The sequence below is a fragment of the Protopterus annectens genome, chromosome 6.part0 (assembly GCF_019279795.1).
Source record: "Protopterus annectens isolate FY-2018-M chromosome 6.part0, PAN1.0, whole genome shotgun sequence".
NCBI classification, from domain to species: Eukaryota; Metazoa; Chordata; order Ceratodontiformes; family Protopteridae; genus Protopterus; species Protopterus annectens.
The window spans coordinates 401358694-401383736 of NC_056737.1; the positions used below are offsets into that span (position 1 = coordinate 401358694).

Genomic DNA, 25043 nt, shown 5'->3' on the forward strand with positions numbered 1-25043 from the left:
GTAACTGCCATAAATCCCAGCAGACCTTGGTCAATAAGATACTGGCCGGTTAGTGTCCAGTTACCCAGCTTGAGTCTGCCAAATGGCTTGATGGTAGCTAACACATGATTCAGAAAGAGAGAGAGAGAGAGAGAGTGCCATAAGATCACATACAAAAGTGGCCAAAATGCAACTCAGCTAGACTTCTCCTAGTAAGGAAAGGGCATTGGGATAGAATCAGCAATTGCAGAGTCATCCCCAGTGAAACAGTTGGCCCACATCATAAGCCACTGATTACCACAATCAGCTGCATGCACTAGTCAGAGAAGGCTCTAATGTGAACAGAGACCAGGCTGAAGGCCTAGAAGTTGACTGAAAAGAAATGACAACAGTTCAAGGAATTACTCTGGGCTCTATCACTTCAAGAAGAAGAGGAAATAGGTGGAAGTGACGAATGGCAGCTCCTCAAAACAATATGTGTAAGGGCTACAGAACAGATATGCGGTCAAGTCAACATGGAAATAAGATTCATAAAGCTGGTGGTGGAATGCAGAAGTCCAGGAACACATCAAAAGAAAGGAGAAGTGCAGGAAGAAATGGGAGATAGAAAAGACAGACCAGGCTAGGAAGGAATACTGGTTGGCTAACAAAGAGGCTAAGAGAGAAATTGCATTGTCAAAGAACAAGGCATTAGAGACGCTCTTCCAGCTTCTGGAAAGTGACTCAAAGGATGGCACAAAGAAACTTATCAGGTTTCAAGACAAAGACAGAAAGATTAAGCAGATAGTCAGACACCCTTCATAAAGGATGCCAGCAATAACCTGCTCACCAGTTCACAGGACATCAAAGGTAGATGGAAGGAGTACTTCCAGCAGCTTCTGAATGAAGAAAGCCTCACAGAAGCTGTACTGCCCCAGATACAGCCTACTGTGAGAGAAAAGGAGGAGCCCAGCCTAGAAGAAGTAAGAACAGCAGTAAGGAAAAAAAAGTCAGGGACAGGACCTCAGGGCTCAGATGAAGTCACAGCAGATATGATCCAGGTGTTGGTGAGTTAGGGGAGTAATGGCTGCTGAGAGTACTCATGGCAGTATGGAGCGAAACGTGTATCCCAGATGACTGGAGAATAAGTATTCTAGTGCCAGTGTTCAAGAACAAAGGGAACATTCAGAACTGTGGGCGGTATAGAGGTGTCAAACTCATGCCACACTGCATATGACAATGTCCCAAGAAAACTGACTGGGGTAATCCTGTGGTGGTTCAAAGTCCCAGAAACATTGGTAGAATTAGTGCAAGCTATGTACAAGGACTCAATGACTCAAGTATGAAAAGCCTTACAGAGGAGGTCACAGTAGGAGTGAGTGTGCACCAGTGTTCAGCTCTGAGCCCGCTGCTGCTCATACTGGTGATGGACTACATTAGTAAACAGGTCAGAGGTGAAAGTTTAACAAGGTTGCTGTATGCATTACAGGCAGACTCTGAGCAAGAACTTCATCAAAGGGTAAGGGAGTGGAATGCAAAACTAAAGGCACATGGGATGAAACTGAGTACAGATAAGACAGTTGTAACGGCAGCAAATGGGGAAAATCAGAAGAAGCTGAAAACTAAGATAGAAGGAAAATTGTGGAACAGGCTAACAGCTTCATGGATCTGGGAGGGGTGGTTGAGGAGAAGGGAAGTTTGAATGAGGAGGTCAGAGCTAGAATCACAGGGACTGCAGGCAACTGGCACAGAGTGACAGGGGTGCCAGTACTACTATATGGTACAGAAACCTGGGCAGTAAAGGCAGAGCAGTTGAGGAAGTTAGAGGTGAGGGAGATGAAGTAACTGAGATGGGTGGTAGGATGCACACTGTGGGGCACACGAAGAAATGAGGACATAAGAGCAGAAGCTAGAGTAGCTCCAATTGCGGAAAAGGCCAAAGAAAACAGATTACGGTGGTTTGGGCACATTGTGCAGGAAAGCAGAAGGCAATCTGGTGAAGAAGGTTTGGGACAGACAGGAAGAAGGCAAGAGGAAACAAGGGCATCCTGCAAGCAGGTGGATGGATTGTGTGAGAGAAGACCTGCAACAGTCAGGCATGAGTGTCGAAGAAGGTAGGGTTTGGCTTTGAATAGGGAGACATAGAGATAGAAAATGGAGGAAAAGGGGGATGATGATGATTTAGGAACAAACCCTTAACCTTCCTTACTGAAAGCTCATTCCACCAGGTAAGTCTCAGCTTCTTTTGCATTCTTTTGGAACTCTTTGGTGGATTGTATTTTCACAGCAACATCATGGCCCGTGTGTCATACCTATCCCAAACATTACAAGTTGGATATGATATTTAGATCCAGGACCTGTTTTGGATCTTCTGTCTTTAATAGCATTCTGTTATGATTTCATCTAGGGGAAATAGGTAGCTTGGGATTCTGTCCCACTAAGAACAAATACGGACTCCGTACAAACAAACCATCAGTCTTTATTACACCATTAAGTCCACCAGATTGAGCGCTTTCATCTGCCCTAAGCAGATTTCATCAGAATACTTGATATACAGTGCCTCACAGTTTTATACTATTCTTAATTATATAATTATTCAATAATTAACAAATTAAATCAATCATTCAATAAAATTACACACATAATAATTAAATTTGATGACTTGTCTGGACCAAATTTAACCCTTTGGTATGTTGCTGTTTCCTTTCTCAAATCGTCTTATTAAAGTGCTACTGTGCATATTAATAACCATAAAATATATGTTTATATTATAATATAATACTGTTGCTACATAAATTATTTATTATATTGTGTTGGATAAAATGTATATTATCAATACAATACATTTTACTAAAATTAAACTTAAACTAAATTAAATTAAAATAATCAACCTCATGTATATTTCTTATAACTAATGAGTTTAGATTCTTGATGAAAATATTTTTAGAAAGAGGTTACCCTAGGGAAATAGTTGGTGAAATATTGGATGAGGTTTATTCTGGATGGGGTATGAAATATAAGCCCTTGTTAGGACAAAATTTAACCTACAAAGAATATTCAAGTACCAATACTAATGATTTTTCGAAAGCATGTATTATAGAGTACAATGAATTTTCAGACAATTTTACCAGAATTTTAGAAGAAAATTGGTCTATATTAAAGACCAACAAAGAAATCCATGACATTGTGGGGAATAAACCATTATTGACCTATAAGACTGGTATGAATTTTAAAAGGTTATTTGAGAAAGGTAGAAATAATTTTGATAAAAAAGCAAAGAAAGGTACAACTAAGTGTGGCAGTTGTCGACAATGTAAATACATCAATCAGGCTGAGAATATAACACTGACGAATGGTCTTAATAGTAAGGTATCCTTCTGTAAAGGCAACTGTAGTAGTAAGATGCTAGTTTATTTAGCCACCTGCACTACATGTACCTCCTTCTATGTAGGCAAAACCGAGAGGGCACTAAAGGAGAGAGTTTACGAGCACATTAATGATATTAAGGTAAAAAAGGAGACCAGTGCCCTCTATAAACATTCGGTAAATTGTGTAGGCTTTATAGATTTTAAGTTTGCCATTTTAGAGTTAATGAAAATGGATACCAGGGGAGGTGATTTAAAGAATCACTTACTGTTGAAAGAGATTAAGTGGCAGTTGAGACTTAAATCAAACTATATGCCAGGTCTCAACGAATATATCAATATCAAGGCTATATTGATTGATAAAGCTGCTTCAGTTTAAACTTGTTCCCTCAATATATAATATTTAACATAAGATATAATGTTCAACATTTTAGTAATAATTATTTATTAATGTATTGATTTATTGGCAACTGTTTTTATAACGTTAATATACCATATTTGTAAATATGTATATTAATAAGTTATATTTCTCTCAATTTGATGTTTAAAGTGTACTTTCTTTTGTTATTCAATTCTAGTAAATGTTTTAATATTTTAACACATATATATATTTTCCACTTGTTTATATATAACATATATTATGCATCTTTATCAAATTTATGTATATATATTTTTATAACATTTATATAATAATTTTATAATATGTATATATATATAATTTTGTATATTTTAATATTTCTACACTTTCTTCCATTCATTTTTATCTAACATGGTAAATTTTAAATATTTATTTTCATCTAACCCCTCATATTGCTATACATCCATTTTTTAGCAATACAATTCACATAGTAGCACAGTTACCTAAGGTTTAGTTATAAGAAATATACATGAGGTTGATTATTTTAATTTAATTTAGTTTAAGTTTAATTTTAGTAAAATGTATTGTATTGATAATATACATTTTATCCAACACAATATAATAAATAATTTATGTAGCAACAGTATTATATTATAATATAAACATATATTTTATGGTTATTAATATGCACAGTAGCACTTTAATAAGACGATTTGAGAAAGGAAACAGCAACATACCAAAGGGTTAAATTTGGTCTAGACAAGTCATCAAAGTGAATTATTATGTGTGTAATTTTATTGAATGATTGATTTAATTTGTTAATTATTGAATAATTATATAATTAAGAATAGTATAAAACTGTGAGGCACTGTATATCAAGTATTCTGATGAAATCTGCTTAGGGCAGATGAAAGTGCTCAATCTGGTGGATTTAATGGTGTAATAAAGACTGACGGTTTGTTTGTACGGAGTCCGTATTTGTTCTTGGTTGCAGTTTCGTCTATTTTATACTAGTATTCTGTCCCACTAGCCAGATCAGATGGACAGAATGAAATATGATATGGATGTTATGTACTTACCACAACACTGGATCCTTTTCATCCCTCATTGTCCAAGTTGACAACCTACTGAAGTCCTTCCCTCCCTCGGTCCCCCAACTTTCTTTCTAGGTACTCTTTTTGTATGTTATTGCATTCCTAACTGGATATACAGCAAACTTGATCTAAGGAAGGAGTGAGGACAGGTGTGATAGTGTCATTCTTTTATGGAACTTGATGCTAGGAGCATTAGCAGAGTTGCTTGACTGGATGATGAGTGGTTCTGTTCTCACAAGTTGAACTGGATGGACTAGGGATGGAAAAGATCCAGTGTTATGATAAGTACAGGACTTGCATATCTTTACAATTGCTATATATAAACTTCTTATCCTTGTTGTTATAGAGGTGCATATTTATGTATTTTTCACTATTTCTAATGACATCCCAGGAAAACATTGCCAAATACTTTTGCTTCAAAATGATGCCTCTGAAAGCCTTCCTTCTGCAACATTTTTTTGGTTTGTTTTTGAGAGAATTACAATGTAGACAACTGGCTGTTGTACTAAATTCAGTAAAAACAAAAGACATCAGCTAGAAAAGCAAAGAATGTATAGTCTTTGCCATAGCATAAGAAAAAGCCATCTTAATTATTTCTTCCATTAATTCATTATTAAAATAGTAGTACCACATCCCGTTATATATTTTTCTAAGTTAAATCAGGATTCATTAGTGCAAAACAATTTCATCTTTTTTTTCTTATTATCTAAGCCTAGGAGGGTCTTTCACTTGCATCAGCCCCCCCCCCCCCCAACAAAGTGGAGAACGGAATACCTTCCTTCCCTCTTTTTGTTCTTCTGGCTATACTGTATGGAGTAGCTACTTGTTCAGTAACCTACACAAGGCTATTCCCACTTCTTCATATAGCAGATAATCCAGTTGGAGTAAAAGACTTTTTCTGCATTGAAAAGCCTTTTAATTTATAATTTTTCAATGTATTGTGTGCTGTCCCTAAAAGAGTTAGCATAATCATGCAGTGAGTTCGGTAATGAAAATCTACCATTTCCATTGTAAGGAGAGGCCAGCAGTAAGACAGATGCTCACGATAATACAACCCTATCCACTGGCCGTCCTTGTTGTTCTTTCCCATACTTTTCCTGTGCTGCACTTGCTGGCCACTCTAAATCCAACCTGATTGACAACAGTTAACTTTTAACAATATTCTGTATGAACTATTCCTTCTCTCTGCTACCAGATTTTTTGGGGGCTGGAAGTAGGGCAAGCTTTGCAGGGAAAGCCCTGCTTCAGTCAGCCACACTATGTATGACTTCGTATCTCTCTCCACTCTACAGCCATTCCCATCCAACCCTCATATCATTGCATTTATACATGAATAACCACTCCTGCTTCCAGTCTTACACAAATTTCTCTTTCTCCATTAATCCCATCTGCTCCTCAACAATTTAATCACTCTTACTTTCTTCATAAGGTACTTACAGTTGAACAACAAAAATGTTGTGTTTTGGTAGCAGCAAAGGAAAAGCATGTTTTTCCTTACTGTTCAGTGGCAGCTATGGTGACGGCTTTGCAACCAGACAGTGTTCCATTACTTTTACTGTTATCACTTATACTTGAGCCTCCATATAGTGGCCAACTTCCTGTCTTCTAATTTTGCAACCCACCTGGCTACTTAATGTCAATCAACAATTTATGCCTGCTTTGGTGGCAACAAAAGCAGATTTTTCTGCACTTTGTAGGGATACTTTCGTGGCACTACTGTCACCCTACAATGATCTTCACTAATACCTTTTCCTCACTGCAATGTGGCAACTTCCTGTCTCCTAATTTTACAAATTAGCAAACACACTTGGGTATGTAAAATTGTTCAACATTATCTCCCTGCTTTGGTGGCAACACAGTAACCATTTGCTCAAATTCAGTCTGTCAAAAACTTCTAATCACTTCACCCCATCATTAGCCTTACCTCTCACATTAAGCTTTTAACTCTCACATATTCTAACTAATGCAAAACGATGCCCTCCTTTCAGCCCTTCAATGCTGTCCTAACCTCTCTTCTATCACTCACCCTTCTCCTCTCTCTGATACATTTCTCTTCCTATAAACAATAACACCCAAATAACTTAAAAATACCCCGTTCCTTTCTTCTTCCCAAATTTTCATCAGTCACTTTTCACCTGCAGGAATCATATTATCTGACTATAGCTTATGTAAAGCACCACTGATCCAAATAAATCTCTCTTAAAACTAGTCTGCAAACTGTAGTACTTAATTTTTAAGCATCATCCTAGCAGGTGACATCCATTTGAACCCTAGCCCTCTTATTTAAAACCTGGCTCTCCTGCACAGCTCCCTATTAATTCAAGTGCATTGTTGAACCAAGGCAAAGAACTATGCATCATCTGCCTTAATATCAGTAGTGTTAACAACAGCTGGTCTACACGTGAAACAGGGCTGATTAGAGAAAACACATAGTTGGGGGTTACAGAAACCTAGCTTTAAGGTGATTATTCAGTGTATCAAATCAAACTTTACCCTCCTGTTAAGACAGTTGACCAGGTACTAGGCAAGGAGGAGGTACCGCCTAACTAGTTAATAACAGATTGTCCTGTAACATTATAAGTATTACCAAAGCAAGCACCAGCAATAACAGGAAGTCAGACCGGATGCTAGCAAACATTGCAATTGATGGGCAAACACAGCTTGCACAATAGGCATGGCCTATATACTTCTTTCCTCGTTTATCCTCCTGCTTGTCTTAATTATTGCCATGTGCTCAGCAGTGGTTGAAAAAGGAATAATGCCATTCTACTAGGCAACTTCAATACAATGCAGCTGACTCTACTGCAAACAGTCTGACAAGGATGCTCCTTCATCGCAGTCTAAAACAGATAGTGTAACAACCAACAAGACCTAACCTGCAGACAAGGATGACTCCGTACTTGACCTTATCTTAACTAGCATAAAGCAAAGATGTTTTCATCTTACCTTTTCAAACATTCTGAGAGCATTGCCCTGTTATAACATCCTGGTCACTGTCTTCTCTCAACAATTTATGATATTGTTAACACTTTCCCGCCTCTCCAAGGCTCATCTTCCTTCCCTGTCCTAAGCCAGGACTCACAGTTATGTACATTAGTGGCCTGGTGCCCTTCTTTCTATTTCAGACTCATTACAGGAAAAGGAAGTCATACTTGAATTAGACAAAGTAAATCCAAGATCAAAAGTAAAATTCTTGACTCTACACCCATCCTTCTTTAAAAGCCCTCCAGTGGGTAAACAAGTATAGTATACAGATGGGTTTGAATACAAAGGTTTCCTGCAGGATATGAATTTGTGTTGCTTTAAGAACAGTGGATAATGGACATAATGTAGTTGCACAAGAAAATAAAGAAAAATATAATGTAGCACATGCAGTAGAAACGAGTGTTTGAGTCTGAATGCATGTAGGAAGTGTGTCAGTTTTACACAGATAGAATGAATGAATTGTGATATCACTTCCTAAATAATAAAGCTTTCACAAACTCACACTTAAAAGGGCAAACAAGATGATAGTTGACAACAGGCTTTCAAATCTAAATGTTCCTAGGCTTTCTTCTAAAAGTAAAAGGTAAAGGACTGAATGCTGGAACAATTTCTCTGTTCTAGCAAAGGGATCTGTACCAGCATTTTTTGCTTAGTGTCATAGATGTTCCTGAACCCAGGGAGACAAATTTTAACTCTGCATTCAGCAATATTTTAAAAAAATTCCAGCGATTTCAAGAAGGGGATATCTTCATTGGTGTGAGATTTCCAGAAAGAGTTCACATATCTTCAGTTTGCCCTTAAATCTTAGAAGGTGTCCAAAAAACGTCCTCAAATGAGTCACTACTACTCCCCCAGTTAACTCCACTGAGATGGTTAGCAAATATTGTAGGAATCTCATGAGCTAAGAAAGGAAGTCCGCCATCAGTGCTGTGTGATTATCCACAAGATCCTTATGAAAGTAAACATTGCCAATCTAGGGCAAAATGCCATCATACAAAGAGGAACAACGTGTCAAGGTCATGGCGGGAGAAGAATCGATCTTAAGGTCCAACATCTACCATCCATCCATAATGTCCTAATTTAAGGCTTTGCTAGTGGATACCCACCACACCCCACACCCCCATATCGAAGAGTTGTTATCATGTAATACATTGAAATATTCATCCCACATTAAAGCCCATTTCAAGTTATCCAAAATCAATACTGGAGATCTGAGAAGTAAATACCAAAAAGGAGAGGTCCCGGCACCAAGCCCTGAGAGACAGAGCTGGTCACTTTCATACTTTCTGATAAGGCACCTGCAGCTAACAATATGTGGGTTCTCTCTTTCAGCCAATTTGCTATACATCATACTCGGTATGGCTTGATTTTTGAAGTATTTAGCTTTTGTATGATGCCAGCTTGGGGAAGGTGTTGAAGGCCTTGCCAGGTCAAGATACACAGCATGGCCACCAACTGTAGCCACCACAACTCGTTCAAATAAATTCACCAGAATAAAGTGAAAGGTTCTTCCCTCACAAAACCAAACTGTTGGACATCAAGTCTAACAAGATCCTTGATATTAACAGTTTATGAGGTCAGTTCTAATACATCCTATGGCTTTGAAGATGAGGCATGTAAGTATGATAGGTCTTTAACTCACCAGGTCGGTCATAAGGCCACCCTTATGAAGGGGCACCACCATTACTTTGTGTCACTCAGTAGCTTATGAAACAGTTTCTTTACCTTTGAATGAGAGAACTGTCATCACATTAGCTCTCAGATGGACATTGCAGTTGGTGAACTTTGCTAGAAGAGTATGGTGATAGTTCAGTAGCATAGAAACTACTATTGCAGGAATCTGACCACATCTCTTCTTTCCACCTTCTCCACCTCCTGGTTCCTATACCAGGTTCCCAGTACTAGATTTGTGATGTATTTTTAATATGGAAAGGGAATGTTGACTTTGTACTTCAGTTACATAACAACTGCTACTGATTGTTTAAATTTTAAGACTCATTTTTCAGAATGCATAGTTTCCCTGATGTTATGTCAGAATTTGAATGATATAGTAAATGGAAGAATGTACAAAGAGCATTACAAAAGGAACAGCATGCATCCAAAATCTATTTAGAGAAGTATACTAACAGGTCAAATTCTTTGGTCTTCAAGTTTAACAAGTGATGAAAATAAATTACAGGACATGTTTGAAACCATAAAGTTAGGTTTTATAAGTAGTGGAAGGATGTCATTAATATTCAGCAGTTAATTCTCTGGTTCATCAAAAGACAGGCTTAAAAATTACTGCCGTGAAACCTTTTTTCAATTATCCCTCAACATATAAAAGTCATCAAACATGGAAGAACTTCTGGCCACCATAATGTGCTTAGGAATGTGAAGGCTATGTGTATTATTATTTAAAAAAACTGGGACATCCTCACAGTTAATCAGGATCTGAATAATAATTTTGGCAATGCACCTAGATTTACATTTAAAAATAAATGTAATCTCAGGAACCAATTATCCTATAAAGAAAAGATGAGAAACAGAATGCAAGTAGTAGTACAAAAGATACTAGTCTGATTCCAGGAACCTGTGATAATTATTTGATGTTGAGGATATGGGTAGACCAGACTGTAGATGGAGACAGGCTGTCATTATAGTCATTTGCAGCATTTGACACTCGATGTGAGGAGTTGCACACTTTCAAAGGCTGCATTTTCTCAATTTTCCTTGATGGTGATGGTGATGGTTTTTTGCTTTTAAATTCACCAAAGAACTTTTTTTTTCATTTATATAGTATTTCCTAGTTGAATCAATAAGTGCATTCAAATATGTCAGTGGTTCACCTAGTGAAAATTTGAAAAGTTCTTTCAGTTCAACTTAGACTTTTTCCAGGGCCCAACAGATTTGTGCAGCCTCAACGAGAACTAGGTTTTGAAAGCCACCAGATTACTGCAGCATGTGGTGGGATAAGTTAAAACTGTTAAACTCGCTGGGAAATTAAATTAATGGTAGCATATTGTGAAAGTATGTTTATTTCACTTTCATTCTATTTATTTCCATTTAGGCACGTCTGCTCTCACCAGATTTTGGAAAGCACCTCCTTGAGGTAGAAGACCTACTTCAGAAACACACACTGATAGAAGCAGACATTGCAGCTCAGGCTGACAGAGTAAGAGCTGTGAATTCAGCTGCAATCCGCTTTGCTGAAGGAAGTGGTAGGTGTTCATTTCTGCCCTCTGAAGAATTGTCCAGAAAGTAAATGCATGCATCATACTATGATCTGAGATAGCAGAAAGCTATTATTTTTGTTTTTTACCCAGAATTCATTTATACTTGGACAAAACTCACTGCATAAAACAGTAGTCAGCAATTAACAGCACTTTCAGAGTCTAAGATTCCAGACAGCTTTTTGTCAAAGACACGCTGAATTTGCCTTAAACTTGGCTGTGTGTGTGTGTGTGTGTGTGTGTGTGTGTGTGCATTTGAAATATGCAGATACTCATGTCTTCAGCTCACATACATCTCCTTGTTAACTGCCATAAGCTGTTAAGGCACTGGTCTGGCACCAAGAGAGTGCAAACTTGTAAGATGTAAAGCACTGTGTGCTTACGTCATTTTTCTTGCAGTTAATACATTTTTAAAATTTTTGATAGTAAGCTGGAACTGCTTGCTTTTAAGAGCAGGGTGGCATTGGAAGGTAAACACTTAAACAAGCTACAGATGATGGTTACAGGACTCAAAACCACAGCTGCAGAATACACAAAACTTCTTTTATGCATTACTTTAACCTTCGTACTATGCTGCATGCCCAAAAAGGTCATAATAATTCTTTAGTGTGCAGATGTTGACTAGTGTGTTAAAACGACAGAGGTAGTACACTTGTGTAAAACTGTGGCTGGTACACATAGCTTAAGGAAATTAGATAATCCAACTCTAGAATTAGAATGAGGGTACTATCCCCTATGTTCATTATTCATTTATATTCCAGTACTTGCCTTATCCTATTCAGGGCTGCAGGGGAAGGGAAAGCATATCCCAGAATGCAGTGGGAGCAAGGCATAGAACCAGTTCTGTGTAGAACTTTGGTTTCACAATGGGTACACACACATTTGCACCTCCAACACACACACAAAAGATACAAATTTATGTACACAACACACAACACTTTGACATCTATGGGCATTTTGAAAGATCACCAGTTCACCAACTGTATGTCTATAGGAAGTAGCAGAGAATCAGAAGCCCTGTTTAAAACCATCCAACAGAAGAAAGAGGTGTATATTCTGTATAGAGAGCATCCCAGTTGACAACAGAACTAGAGAACCAAAAAAGTGATGTAAGACAGCAACCTACTAAGTAATCCATTTGTGTAACCTGTAGACAACTCCATCCTGCAATGTTTTGCAGGCAATATGGTATATCTTGAATATTTTTCTTTATAACAAACATCTAAAATGCAAAGTTTGCTGTTGCATCTTTGTTGCGTAGTGCAGCGCAGAATGCTATGGCTGTTTTTATTCTTAATGAACAGGAACTTCCATTGGAAATTTGGTCAAATGTATGTATGCATGTATATGTATGTGGAAGCATGTGTGTAGAATGTAGAGTACTGAGTGTGTGCAAATATTGAGTCCAAGCCTAGAAAATCTTGATCTTAGTGTAAATGATTTACTACACTGTAAGCCTGCCCTGATTCCAAAAGACTTGCTGTTGATATAAGTGACTTACTTCGGTGTAAAGCCTATCTATAAATAGGTTTACACTGAATTTGGGGGGGGGGCATATTCCAAACATCTTGCTCTCAGAGTTATTCACTTAGTCTCAGAGCAAGTGTCTTGGAATCTAGACCATTGTGTAGCTGTAATGTAATATATATTGGACTGTGCTCACATACTATGGATGTATTTTAATGGTATAGCCCAAGTAAAGGGTGTGTAATAAACACATACATCTGTTAGATTTTTTTTGTTTATCTTATTTTTTTTACACAATTTTATTCAATTTTTACATTTTAGACAATGACACTGGTATATACTTACACTTTCTTGGCATGTCATTAAAAGTTGAGTGCATCTTCACAAGTCTATCTACACCCCTGGGGCATCATCAAAGCTACTAATATTCCCGCTAAGCCTGCCATATCTATTCTACCCATAAAATACTAAAGCAAAACTTTGCACACTTGCAGTGTAAAGCACAGACACATACCCAAACTCGAAACAGCTTAACCCACTCAAGAGATGGCACTTGCATTAAGTATAGTGTCCTCTAGGTTATGCAACTAGATAAGTAGGGGGTATGATGTCCCTCCTCTTGGCCAGTGATGAGGGAGCCTCAGTCCTCACCACCGACACCACTGGGTAACATTCACTGAGAAAAAAGTAGACCCACACAGTATTTCCAGATGCAGCTCTCTGCACCAAGTGCAGTTTCCCTTAAGAGTACACAGGGAATGCACACTCCAGTCCTGGGGCTGGAGCTTCTCTCCAGGTCCCAAATAAGACTCCCAACTGACCACTAAAGAGCTGAGTCCTTAGCTGGGTGTTCTAAGCCAAGCTCTCTACCACCATCTCCATGAAATCAGTTCTCTGTGTCCCTGTTCAAAGTAACAACACACACACACACACACACACACACACACACACACACACACACACACACACACACACACCTGGGAGAGACTAGCACAGCTTATCCTCTCTGCCACCTCTACCCAGACTGTAAGGTAGATTCACTACCACAAGAACAGCCAAAGCCAGCTACTTTAAAGCTCTTAAAAGGGTACCCAATAACACTTGGTAAAATTAATACTTATACAAATGGTAGTGTTTCACCAAGTAGCAAGACTTTCAGAAACCTGGAGCCACAGTGCCATTAAATAAATGGTAGTACTCTCAGAGGTTAAATATTTCCTAAAAGACCAGCCACAATAAAAGGTTTAGATACATTTAATAATAAATAAATAAATAAATACAATACTGAATATCTGTTTGCAATAATCACCAGAGTGTCAATCACAGGAAATATAAACAAAATGCAGATGGAAAGACTCAGATACAGAAAAAAAACATTTTATCTCACTATATATTTTTCTAACCAACTGAAGTATTACTGTTTCCTAGTTATTTACTAAACCAAACAAGATGAACGTAGATGTGTGTCTTGTCAGGTCCAAAAACAGAGTGGCCTTATCACATCTCTCCCACTAGTATTTAAATACAATTTCAGTGCTGGCTATAGAATGACATCATATCTGGTCAGCTGACTCTGTGGTTCCCATACTATCCTCTCACTAGAAACTGAACCAGTATCTGGCACTGATCTATCACATTACACACATAGAATTTTAGTTAAAGTTTATTACTGCATCTGGAAACTGAAAAACAATTTCAACACTTCCACCCTTCCTGCAGAGACTAACAAGCCATTGTCTGGCTGCATTCAGACCTATGAGATAAAATCATTATGGCCTAAACCAAGTCATTTAATTTCAGGTTATTTCTCTTAAGTTTAGCTGGGCTGAGCTTAACCCATTCCCTTCTAGTATTCTCTGTTAAAACATATACATTTCATCAGTCACAACAGTACAGTCTGACATACATGTATATTTCTTTTCTGCCCATCGGGACTCCATGTTGATACATTTTTAACACAAGCAACCTTACAAATAACATTTTTAACACAAGTATCTGTACAAATCAGTTTGATATTTAAATGACATATAATTCTTTACAAAACTCCAGCTAGGTATGCTGGCATATGTTACACATGCACTGTCCTACTCTCCCTGGTACAGCTGGCACTACCTCCCATCATCACAGGTTGTTCTTACTTGTATGTGGGTTGTATATAGAGTGGTGTAAATATGACCTTACATACTGCTGGCCTCACTAAAATAATAGTCTAGAGGGACTTGTGGATGGGAGTGGTTGCTATAGTGGATAAGGTGCTTTTGTTCACAGTCATAAGGTACAGATTTTGATTCTCACCATTGAAAGGGAAATTGGCTATGCTTAAAACAACCTGCAGGGGCAGTTAACCTAGTACTTATGAACTTATGAAAACCTCTCCACAAACCTTTTTTTAAAATTAAAAAGATAAAGCAAAGACCACGTCTTAGTTTCTTTAGTGTAAAATAGTACAGTGACTTTCCTAAACCAATCCTAGTAAGAAAAATCATTCATGCTGAGCAAAAAAAAAATGTTAAAATGCTATATAAATAATGATCACATTTTGCTGATTGGAAATGGCATTACTAGTGAAATTGACCCTATTTGTTTAAGCTAACTAAAAGCAACCATAACTAAACAAAACAAAGGAATCCTAACATAGCACTTATTACACTAGTAAAATATGTCAGAAAATGAACCGACTCTGCCAGTAAATAAATAAAAATTACCTCAAAATTAGAGTGTAAGGCAACCCATGAGGTAGTCCCAATCATAAAAACCTACACTAGCTACAGAAATTCCTGTTCATCAGAAACTAAGGCAGTTGGTGTAGCACAGAAGTCAGTGAGAAGTACTGCTGTAACATAAAAAAGTGGATACATAAAATACATGGGGTGTGCTTTGGGTGATGCATAAAAATGTATTTATAGGTTCATAGGTGTATACTAGGCTAACGACCACCAGGGCCTTTATAAGCCTGGATGTGCAGTCTAATCCAGGTGTGTCCCTATGTATCATGGGCATTTTTTAGAAGGGGATATGTTAGGAAGTTTCTAGAGGTTTTGTGTGGGGGTATGTGTATATGCTAGTTTGGACATTCCTATGTCTGTGATAGGCAGAAAGAGACAGTAGTCAGACCCAGGGTGAATTTCTGATTTATCATCCATTGGTCGGGGTTGCACTTGAATAGGGCTGGGGATGAACTCTGTTTCACATGGATGGGGAGTTTATTCAAGATCTGCAAGATCTGCAAGGGCATGGAACGCATTATCATGGAACTTATAAATAAAGACATTGGCAACATTCAAACACTGGACCCCACCCAGTTTGGGTCTGTGAAGGGCCGATCTTGTCTCCTAAACCTGAATGACTTCTTCAAATCAGTCTCCAGAGCTGTGGACGAGGGTAAGGCGGTCCACACAGCCTATCTGGACCTCGGCAAGGCCTTCAACACCATCCCCCACTCTGGAATCATAGATAAACGTACTAAGCTGGGCATAAATCCCTGCATCACTCGATGGGTTGCCAACTGGCTTATTGACAGAACCCAGACTGTAAAAGTAGCTGACTCCAAATCCAGCTCCAGACAAGTGACAAGTGGAGTACCTCAGGGTTTAGTCCTGGGACCACTCTTGTTTGGCATCTACTTCTCTGAAGTACAGGCCAAAACTAAGGGACTCTGGCTAACAAAGTTTGCAGATGACTGCAAACTGGGAGGCATTATTGAATCCCTAAATGATGAGGATATTCTACAAAGGGGCCTTACAGAAACAGATGCCTGGTGCCAGAGCCATGGGCTCAAGCTTAATGCCAAGAAATGTATAGTTATCCCCTTTGGAAAAAAAACATGTACCCATGAATTACCATATAGGTGGCTGTACACTAAACATCGAAAGTGTGATGAGAGACTTAGGGACACAGGTGGACAGTGGTCTCACCTTCGATAATCACATCGCCACAACAGTCAGGAAATCCTTCTATGTGACACACCTCATCACTAAGGGCTTTTCATCCAGAAAAAAGGAGGTCACTGTCCCACTGTACTCATCCCTCATTAGACCCATTATAGAGTATAATGCCCCATTTGGTATGTACCTCACAAGACATCTGCAACAGCTGGAAAGGCCACAGAAATACCTCACTAAAAGAATCACAGGCCTAAAGCAGATGCCATATGCTGACCATCTAAAAAAAAACTCCAGCTATACTCTGTGGCATATCGTCTACTCAGAGGCAATCTCTGCTTAACATACAAGGCCATGTCAAACCCTGAGCTGTTGGACATGCTCCACTTAAAGAAATCCCAATCCCTCAGAGCCACATGCTCCAGGGATCTAAACCTTGTCATCACAATGAACAAAACATGCTGGAGGGATAGTTCCTGACCCAGAGACTCCCCATACTCTGGAATAGACTTCCCATACATGTCAAGCAGAGCGCCTCCTTGGCCTTCTTCAAAAGGAAACTTGATAATTGGATGGGAGATAGGAAATTCACCCCGGGGATCATGTCAGTCACCCTGCTAGACAGGGGTCCAGGGAAGTAAATATTGTGGGAAGAAATATTCAGGGAATTGTTATGGCTAGGCTTGTATAGGCCCTAGGGCTGATAGCCTAGTACCAACCTATGAACCTATAAGAGCATGGAGATCTTCTGAGACACATATCTGTCTCACCACCATGTCATATGTCACAAGCAAAATTTAAATCCTTGGATCTAGTGGTTCAGATATCGTTCATTTTGCAGTTGTGCAAAAGGTTCATCAGAGCTGGATCCGAGGATGCCTTGTATTCCAGACATGGATTGCCTATCATTAATCTGTAGGAGACAGAGTACAGAGATAGAGCTTTAAGGCAATCTATATAGGGCAGTGTGTTTATACCCTGAATTCTTCTGGGAAGGAACCTTTGTGGGCATTTCAGCTGTTGCATCAGGATGTAATATATTTTCGAAAGTTTCAAATCTCGAACACCATTTGGTCGACACCATATGAGCAATGTTTGAAATTTCAAAAATGTAATAAAAAAAAAAAATAAAAAACTATACTTACCTAAACGCTGTAGGCAGGGAGGCAAGCCCCCCTGCACCCCCCACACCCCCACTACTTAAATATTCCTACTCCGAGATCACACTGCATTGAAGTAAAGGGAAAATATTCCCTATGGCAATTTCCGTGTTACGCGTGCAATGTTTCAACCAATCGGCTTCGCTCAATACGTGTTCGCCGTTTACAATTTTCGATCACGCAATAAGAACCCGTTGCATCTGTCTGGTCAGGTACAAGCTGAGGGGGCATTATACCCAGTGAAAGATCTGATAAGGGCTGAATAAAGTGGCACTGGGACTTATTTGGACCTGTACTCTGTGCCCTTGTTTGTAAGTTGGGTGACATAGAATAATTTTCTTACTACCTTGGCCACATGTTGGTCAAAGGCCAGATTGCATATGTTCCCACATCCCCGACTACTTGGTCAGCTCTTGGGCATGTCTTATCAATGGAGTAATTAGACTGGGTGGCACTTTTCCCCAAAGACATTATAATGCATTTCTTGGCATTGAGTTTTAGTCTGTGACTTTGGCACCAGTCATTTTTCTGTGTTAAACCCCCTTGTAAAATATTTATTTTATGGTGAACTTTATGATAACTACCAATTTGTAGTTATCTGTGAACTTGGTCAGCCAAAGGACCTTAACATTAACCTTTACTTCTAAGACATAGTTGCGAAGTAGGAGCGATCCCAGCATAGAGCCCTGAGGTACTCTGCTGGTGACCACTCTCTTAGTGGAGGTGGTTTTACCAATCCTGACATCCTAGGTTCTGTCTGTGAGCCAGCTGGCAATCCAGTGAGTTATGTAGAGTTTTATGCCCAGTTTGGTGAGTGTGTTAACTATATCCAAGTGAGGTATTGTATCAAATGCCTTAGCTAGGGCAGGTAGGCAGTATGCACCATTTTCCCTACATCCACTGCTTTGGTGACCTTCTCAAAGAAGTCCACCAGGTTTTCGTAGGTATAACCTTCCCTGGAGAAAGCTAAAATGGGTTGGGTTTGATGTCTGAAGGATGTCCTTCAAGAATGCAACTGCAGTCATAACATGTGGGTTGTCCTGCCTCAGGCAGCCCTCGGTCGGCCGGATTCCAAAGTCTGGGTCCGACGTCGGCTGATGTCGCATTTCTCTCCGACGTCAGAGCGGCTGGAGTACATAAGCATCAGCCGACGCCATTTTCTTCAGTCTTTCTTGCCGCGCGGTGCCCGAAGCAGAAGCAGTTCGCAAGTGCCGGTCAGTCAGCTCCTGTATTCTACCGAAGTCATCAAAAAAGCTAAGTACCCCATTGGGGACCTTTTCTTGCCTCAGCCGATGTCAGAAATTACTGAAAAAGTTAACAATTGTCTTTTTTGTGGTAAACAAATACCTCATAAGGATTTCCACTCTTACTGTCTCCCTTGCCTGGGACCAGACCACGACGTCTCGGCCTGTGTAGCCTGTGCTCACTTCAACAAGCGCACTCTCAGGCGCCGGGCGGAGTTCGCTGAAGATTTTTTCGGCGATAATTTTGCTTACACCATGCCATCGGATCTTCCGACATCGCAAATGCCCAAAAAGCGAAAAGACCGGGACCGACATCCTCGGCCCGCGTCTACCACCGACTCCCTGCCAAAACCTAGCACGAGTGCTCCGGTTCCCTCTGAGACGGTCTCTCCACTGCTCCGAACCGAAGACACCGCAGTACCGATGACTCCGATTCCAGACATTACTCCGACGCCAGTTATAGATTTTCCTCCGGATACCGAAACCGAGAAAATGCCCGAGACCATTGCTGTAGACAAGGTCACTCCTGCACGTGGAGCTGCCAGGCCCCCTATGGCCATGTCTATTAAGGCCTACACTAGGGCTAAGGCAGCCAGCAAAACAAAGCATATTACTTCTAAACCCTTACCTCAGCCGACTCCAGAGACACAAATTATGTCCATGGCTGCTGATTTGATTTCCATGATTAGAGGTTCACAGGCCCATCCTGAGAGAGGATCCCAGCCTCCTCCTGATAAACGGCCCCAGGTTGAACCCTCTGACCCTACACATTCAGATGAAGATTCTGAGGGCTCTGTCCACTCTGATAGCCAGGAAGAGCTCTTCCAGACCTATGAGGACTCGGATGCAGAAGATTCCATCCCCTCGGCCTCCCCTCCTGAGGATATTTCTTTTGGGGAAGTTCTGCACACCATGAGGGAACATTTCAAGTGGCAAGGTCAGGAATATTCTGATTCTAGGAAACGCCTTAGGACTTTCCTTAAGAAGCCTCAGCACATGCCCTTAGCTATTCCTCCTGTACTTCTGACTCTAGTGCTACCCCTGATTCTCTTCCTCCTGCTCCAGCCAAGCCAGACAGGTATTACAGGGTCCCAGAAACTCATTCCCATTTATTCAGGGCCCACACTGCTGATTTGGAAACCATTTCACAGGGGCCTAAAGGAGTTTCAGCCTCCACCTCAAAAAATCCTTTGCCCTCCAATAGGGAAGCTAGGTCATTAGAGAGATGGGGCAAAAAGGTTTACACATCCACTACCTTATCTATGAGAGCTTTAAATTGCCTTTTCCATATGTTACAATATCAGGATTATCTGTTAGAAGATTTACAAAAAACATTAGCCACTCCTGAGCCTTTAGACAGGAAGACTTTGCAGGAAGCTGTACATAACACTCAGCAAGTAAGCAATCACTTCCTGCAGTGTGGATATGATGCACTGGAAGCTTCATGTAGGGCAGCTATGACAGGGGCAGTCATTCGTAGACATGCTTGGTTAAAAGATCAACCTCTACCAGATCATGTAAAAGCAAAACTTCTGGATGCACCTTTGGAAAAGAACAAGCTTTTTGGTGCAAATGCTAAGGATGTGTTAAAGACCATCGAAGAAAGAGCAAAATCAGTTCAGACTGTGAAAGATTTCCTCCAGGTTCAACCCCCCAGATTCAGTAGGAATTGGCCTTCAAAAAACTGGTCCTTTCCTAATCCAGAAAAGTTTCAAAGGGGTAAGAACAGACGTGGCAGAGGAAGAGGCCAATACAGAGGCCCTTACACGGGACGACAATGGCAGCCAGGAAACCAAAGAAGTGACACAGGGTTTTCACCTGCCCCACAACCACAATCTCAATGACTTTCCTCTACTACCGCCTACCAGGGAACAACTAGAAGCTCCCTTGGGCAGGAAATTATCTCTGTTTGCAGAGAACTGGCACAGACTGACAAAGGACAAATGGATTTTGGACATTATAGACCGAGGGTACAGGTTTCATTTTCATACCTTACCAGGAAAACAAGGCATGCCAAACCTGCCACAAAATCAGAGGGCAGAGGCTATCAAGCAAATCACTCTGCTGATTCAGATGAAAGCAATAGAAAGAGTTCCACAACAAGAACAAGACCAGGGGTTTTACTCAAGACTGTTCCTTGTTCCAAGAAAAGAATCTCAATGGAGACCAATACTGGACTTGTCCGCATTAAACACCTTTCTCATAGTACCAAAGTTCAAAATGCTGACTCTACAGCAACTCCTTCCCATGCTGGGCAAAGGGTCATGGCTGATTACTCTGGACCTCAAGGAGGCATACCTGCATGTCCCTATCAGACACAGCTGCAGAAGATACCTCAGATTTCTTGCAGGGCCAGAGCATTATCAATTCTCAGCATTGTCATTTGGCTTATCTACTACGCCTAGAGTATTTACAAAATGCCTGGCTTCAGTAATTGCTCATTGCAGGCTCCAGGGTATACAAATTTACCCGTACCTGGACGACTGCCTCATACAAGCGGACGACAAATTGATGTTGACAAAAAACCTGGATTATGTCATACGATTACTTCAAGCTCTGGGATACACAGTCAGCTTCCAAAAGTCAAGACTGCAGCCATCCCAGCAAATAATCTTCTTAGGAGCCAAACTAGACACAGCCTCTCAGATGGCTTACCTGACAGAAGACAAGCAAGAGAAGTTAACTCATTGCTTCAAAGGTCTAGCAAAACTCACCCAGATGACTGCAAGGAGATTCCTACAGGCCCTGGGTTACATGGCATCCTGCATTTTCCTGGTTCCATTCGCAAGACTACACATGAGAAAGCTTCAATGTTACCTAAAAAGCATTTGGTCTCAACACAGCAACAACTTGGAGACAATCATACTACTCATTCCATGCCTACAAAAGGAATTCCTATGGTGGGCCTCGGTGAGCCAGGCAAACACAGGTATGTCATTCAAAAAACCACAGATAACACAGGCCATGACTACAGATGCCTCAGACCTTGGATGGGGGGCGCACATGGAAGGCAGGTGTATACAAGGACAATGGTCTCCAAAGGAAACACATCTGCATATAAACCAAAAGGAAATGCTGGCAGTAATGCATGCCATCGAGGCCTTTCAACATCAACTCCAGCAAGGCCATTTAATGATATGGACAGACAACACCACTGTGATGTGGTACATAAGCAAGCAAGGGGGCACCCACTCTTACCCTCTTTGCAGACTGACAATGCAGCTTTGGGAGAAATCACTGAGCCTAAACATCCAGTTACAATCCCAGTTTGTTCCAGGAAAGGACAATGTGTTGGCAGACAGCCTAAGCAGGAATTTCACAGATCCACACGAGTGGAGGTTACATCCGAAGGCCTTCAGACAACTCACTTCGACATGGGGCAAGCCAGAAGTGGACCTATTTGCCTCTCACCTCAACCATCTTCTACCAAAATTCTGCACAAGGACATACCATCCAAAAGATTGGAAAATAGATGCCCTCTCATTCAACTGGAACTCCCTAGCAATCTATGCATTCCCACCTCTGCCACTGATGACCTCAGTATTACTAAAGATCAAAGCAGAGAAACCCAAGGGAATCATAATAGCTCCGGACTGGCCAAGACAACACTGGTACCCACTACTACGGAGCATATGTCACACCAGGAGGTGAGCCCTTCCCCAGTGGCCTCTACTTTTGACTCAACACAATTTCGAAACACTGCATCCAAATCTTCAGACACTGCAGCTAACAGCCTGGGAGATCCCATAAATAACTTCAGCTTATCTCTCTCCAAGGAAGTTCAGCGGATACTAACAGAGACTCGAAGACCATCCACCAGAAAGGTTTACTTAGCAAAGTGGAAAAGATTCAGCATTTGGAATACCAGCAAGGGACATGATGCATCATTGTTGAACATCCCACTCATCTTGGAATATTTGGCAGATATGTTAAAGAACGGCCTCTCATATTCTTCCATAAAGATACATGCATCTGCTATTTCAGCTAGATACAACACTGATCCTCCTGTTTTTTCTCACCCCTTACTAAGGCAATTCCTCAGGAGAATCAAGAACATTAAGCCACCAAGAAAGGCCCCGGTGCCAGCCTGGGACCTCAATTTTGTCTTAGAAAAACTGACCCTACCTCCTTTTGAGCCAGCAGCTTCAGTTGACTTGCAATTTCTCTCATGGAAGACAGCTTTCCTGTTGGCAATTACCTCAGCAAGAAGGGTTTCAGAGCTACAGGCCCTAATGGCAATACCACCCTTTATTATTTTTCACAGAGACAGGGTCTCATTAAGGACCAACCCTACTTTTATGCCAAAGGTGGTATCTAGGGTTTCTTTAAATCAAGCCATTCATCTGCCTGCTTTCTTCCCCAATCCTGAGAATAAGGGGGAAAGACTGTTGCATAACTTGGACATTCACAGACAACTTCGATACTACCTGGACAGAACCAAGGCCAGTAGGAAGTCTGAACAACTTTTTGTAGCTTACGCCCCTGCAGTCCAAGGAAAAGCAATTTCAAAACAGACTATTTCTAAATGGATTGGACATTGCATCAGATTCTGTTATTCCTTTCATGGAAAGACTGTTCCAGCCAATGTCAGACCACATTCCACCAGAGCTACAGCCACCTCTACAGCATTCTTAAGAGGGGTGCCTACCAAGGACATTCTAGAAGCTGCTACATGGAGCTCCGTGCATACATTCTCCAAACACTACAATCTCCCTCTATACTCCAGATCCAGAGCAGACTTTGCTTCGGCAGTCCTGCAGGGTTTGATTGCCACACCATCTTTTTCCTAGAGCATTCCTCCTCCCCAGCTAAGCTATGGTATTCTACCCACATGTTATGACTGCAGTTGCATTCTTGAAGGACATAGTACAGTTTTGTACCTACCATAAATGTAGATGTCCGATAGACATGCAACTGCAGTCGGATTTTCCCTCCCTCCATACCCCTCTATGCCTAGGGTCCACTCCTATCCCTGTTACTCTTAGCTGGGGATATCTGTTATGGTGTATTTGTTTTATTGCTCATTTATTTGTTTGGAATCCTGTTTTTGTCTTCCAATTTGATTACAGCCTTCCTTGGAGGGCACCTGGCATCTGGGGCAAGAAACACTGAAGAAAATGGCGTCGGCTGATGCTTATGTACTCCAGCCGCTCTGACGTCGGAGAGAAATGCAACATCAGCCGACGTCGGACCCAGACTTTGGAATCCGGCCGACCGAGGGCTGCCTGAGGCAGGACAACCCACATGTTATGACTGCAGTTGCATGTCTATTGGACATCTACATTTATGGTAGGTACAAAACTGTACTTTGCCTGTATAGTTTTGATTATTTCCATGATAATTTGTTCCATGGCTTTGCATATTAAACCAGTGCTGGTGGATGGTCCACCCTTGTGAAGTTGAATAACCACTGCAGTCCTCCATTCTCATGATACAAATCCTGTTTTGAGTCTGTAGTTGAAAAGTGACTCAAGTGGTTCTGATAGGTCATGTTTCAATCTATTTAGGAGACATCACGGGATATTGTTGGGCCCCATTGATGCTGTGTTTTTGGCATTAGCAAGCACCGCCAGGACCCGCTCCCTGTTAATAGTTGGGACGGATTATGCTAGTAGGTATTTCATGGGAGGAAGCAGGAGGAGTGGTGGGTGACTTTTGAGCTGAATTTGTCAGCCAGCAAATTCGCTGTGTAGATGTGCTCATTGAAGATGACAGCACTGACAACAAGTTTGGCACACTGGTGTATACTGCCTTTGAGGTTTCAGACATAGCTTTAGAAGGCTTTGTAGCTGTCTTTAGCCTTTTAGGCTATCTTGACCTCATAATTGGCATTGTTAGACTTAATTAGTTCTCTTAGTTTCCAATTAGTTGTCTTAGTTTCCTGTTTAGATTAGAGCTCCTATAATTGTGGGAGTTGCTCTCCCTGATTTTAGCCATGACTTTTTTCCTTTTATTTTATACCCTATTAATGTTGGTATTCCATGAGTGTGGTCTGTTTTCAGTTTGTTATGGATGTCTATTAAATATATCGGCCTCTATACACCCATTTACTTGGGTCTCTGTGAACAATTCCAGATAGGTTGCTGTGAACTCTGGGTTGGGAGGGCATTGAATTTTGACTTTGGAATAGTTACCATTACTGGGTTTGCTTGGGTTACAGAGTTTTTTTATTTTGAAGGAGACTGCTTTGCAGTCTGACATCAACAGTGAGGACGCGATACTGGGGTTGGGTGCAGCACTTTCCCGTATTGGTGAGTACCAGGTCCAGTATGTTTGAACCTCTGGTGGATGTGCTCACTTTCTGGTCAAGGATTCCTCT

At 40.6% G+C, this 25043-nt stretch overlaps 1 protein-coding gene across 2 annotated transcripts in view; it reads left to right on the top strand.

Moving 5' to 3' along the window:
- Nucleotides 1–25043, top strand: part of LOC122804338 (spectrin beta chain, erythrocytic-like) — a 2132081-nt gene that overhangs the window by 1078905 nt on the left and 1028133 nt on the right. For both annotated transcript variants that reach the window (XM_044074141.1, XM_044074142.1), the window contains one exon: nucleotides 10810–10960. In XM_044074141.1, the coding sequence (XP_043930076.1) occupies nucleotides 10810–10960 (151 nt within the window). The remainder of the gene's footprint in view (nucleotides 1–10809; nucleotides 10961–25043) is intronic.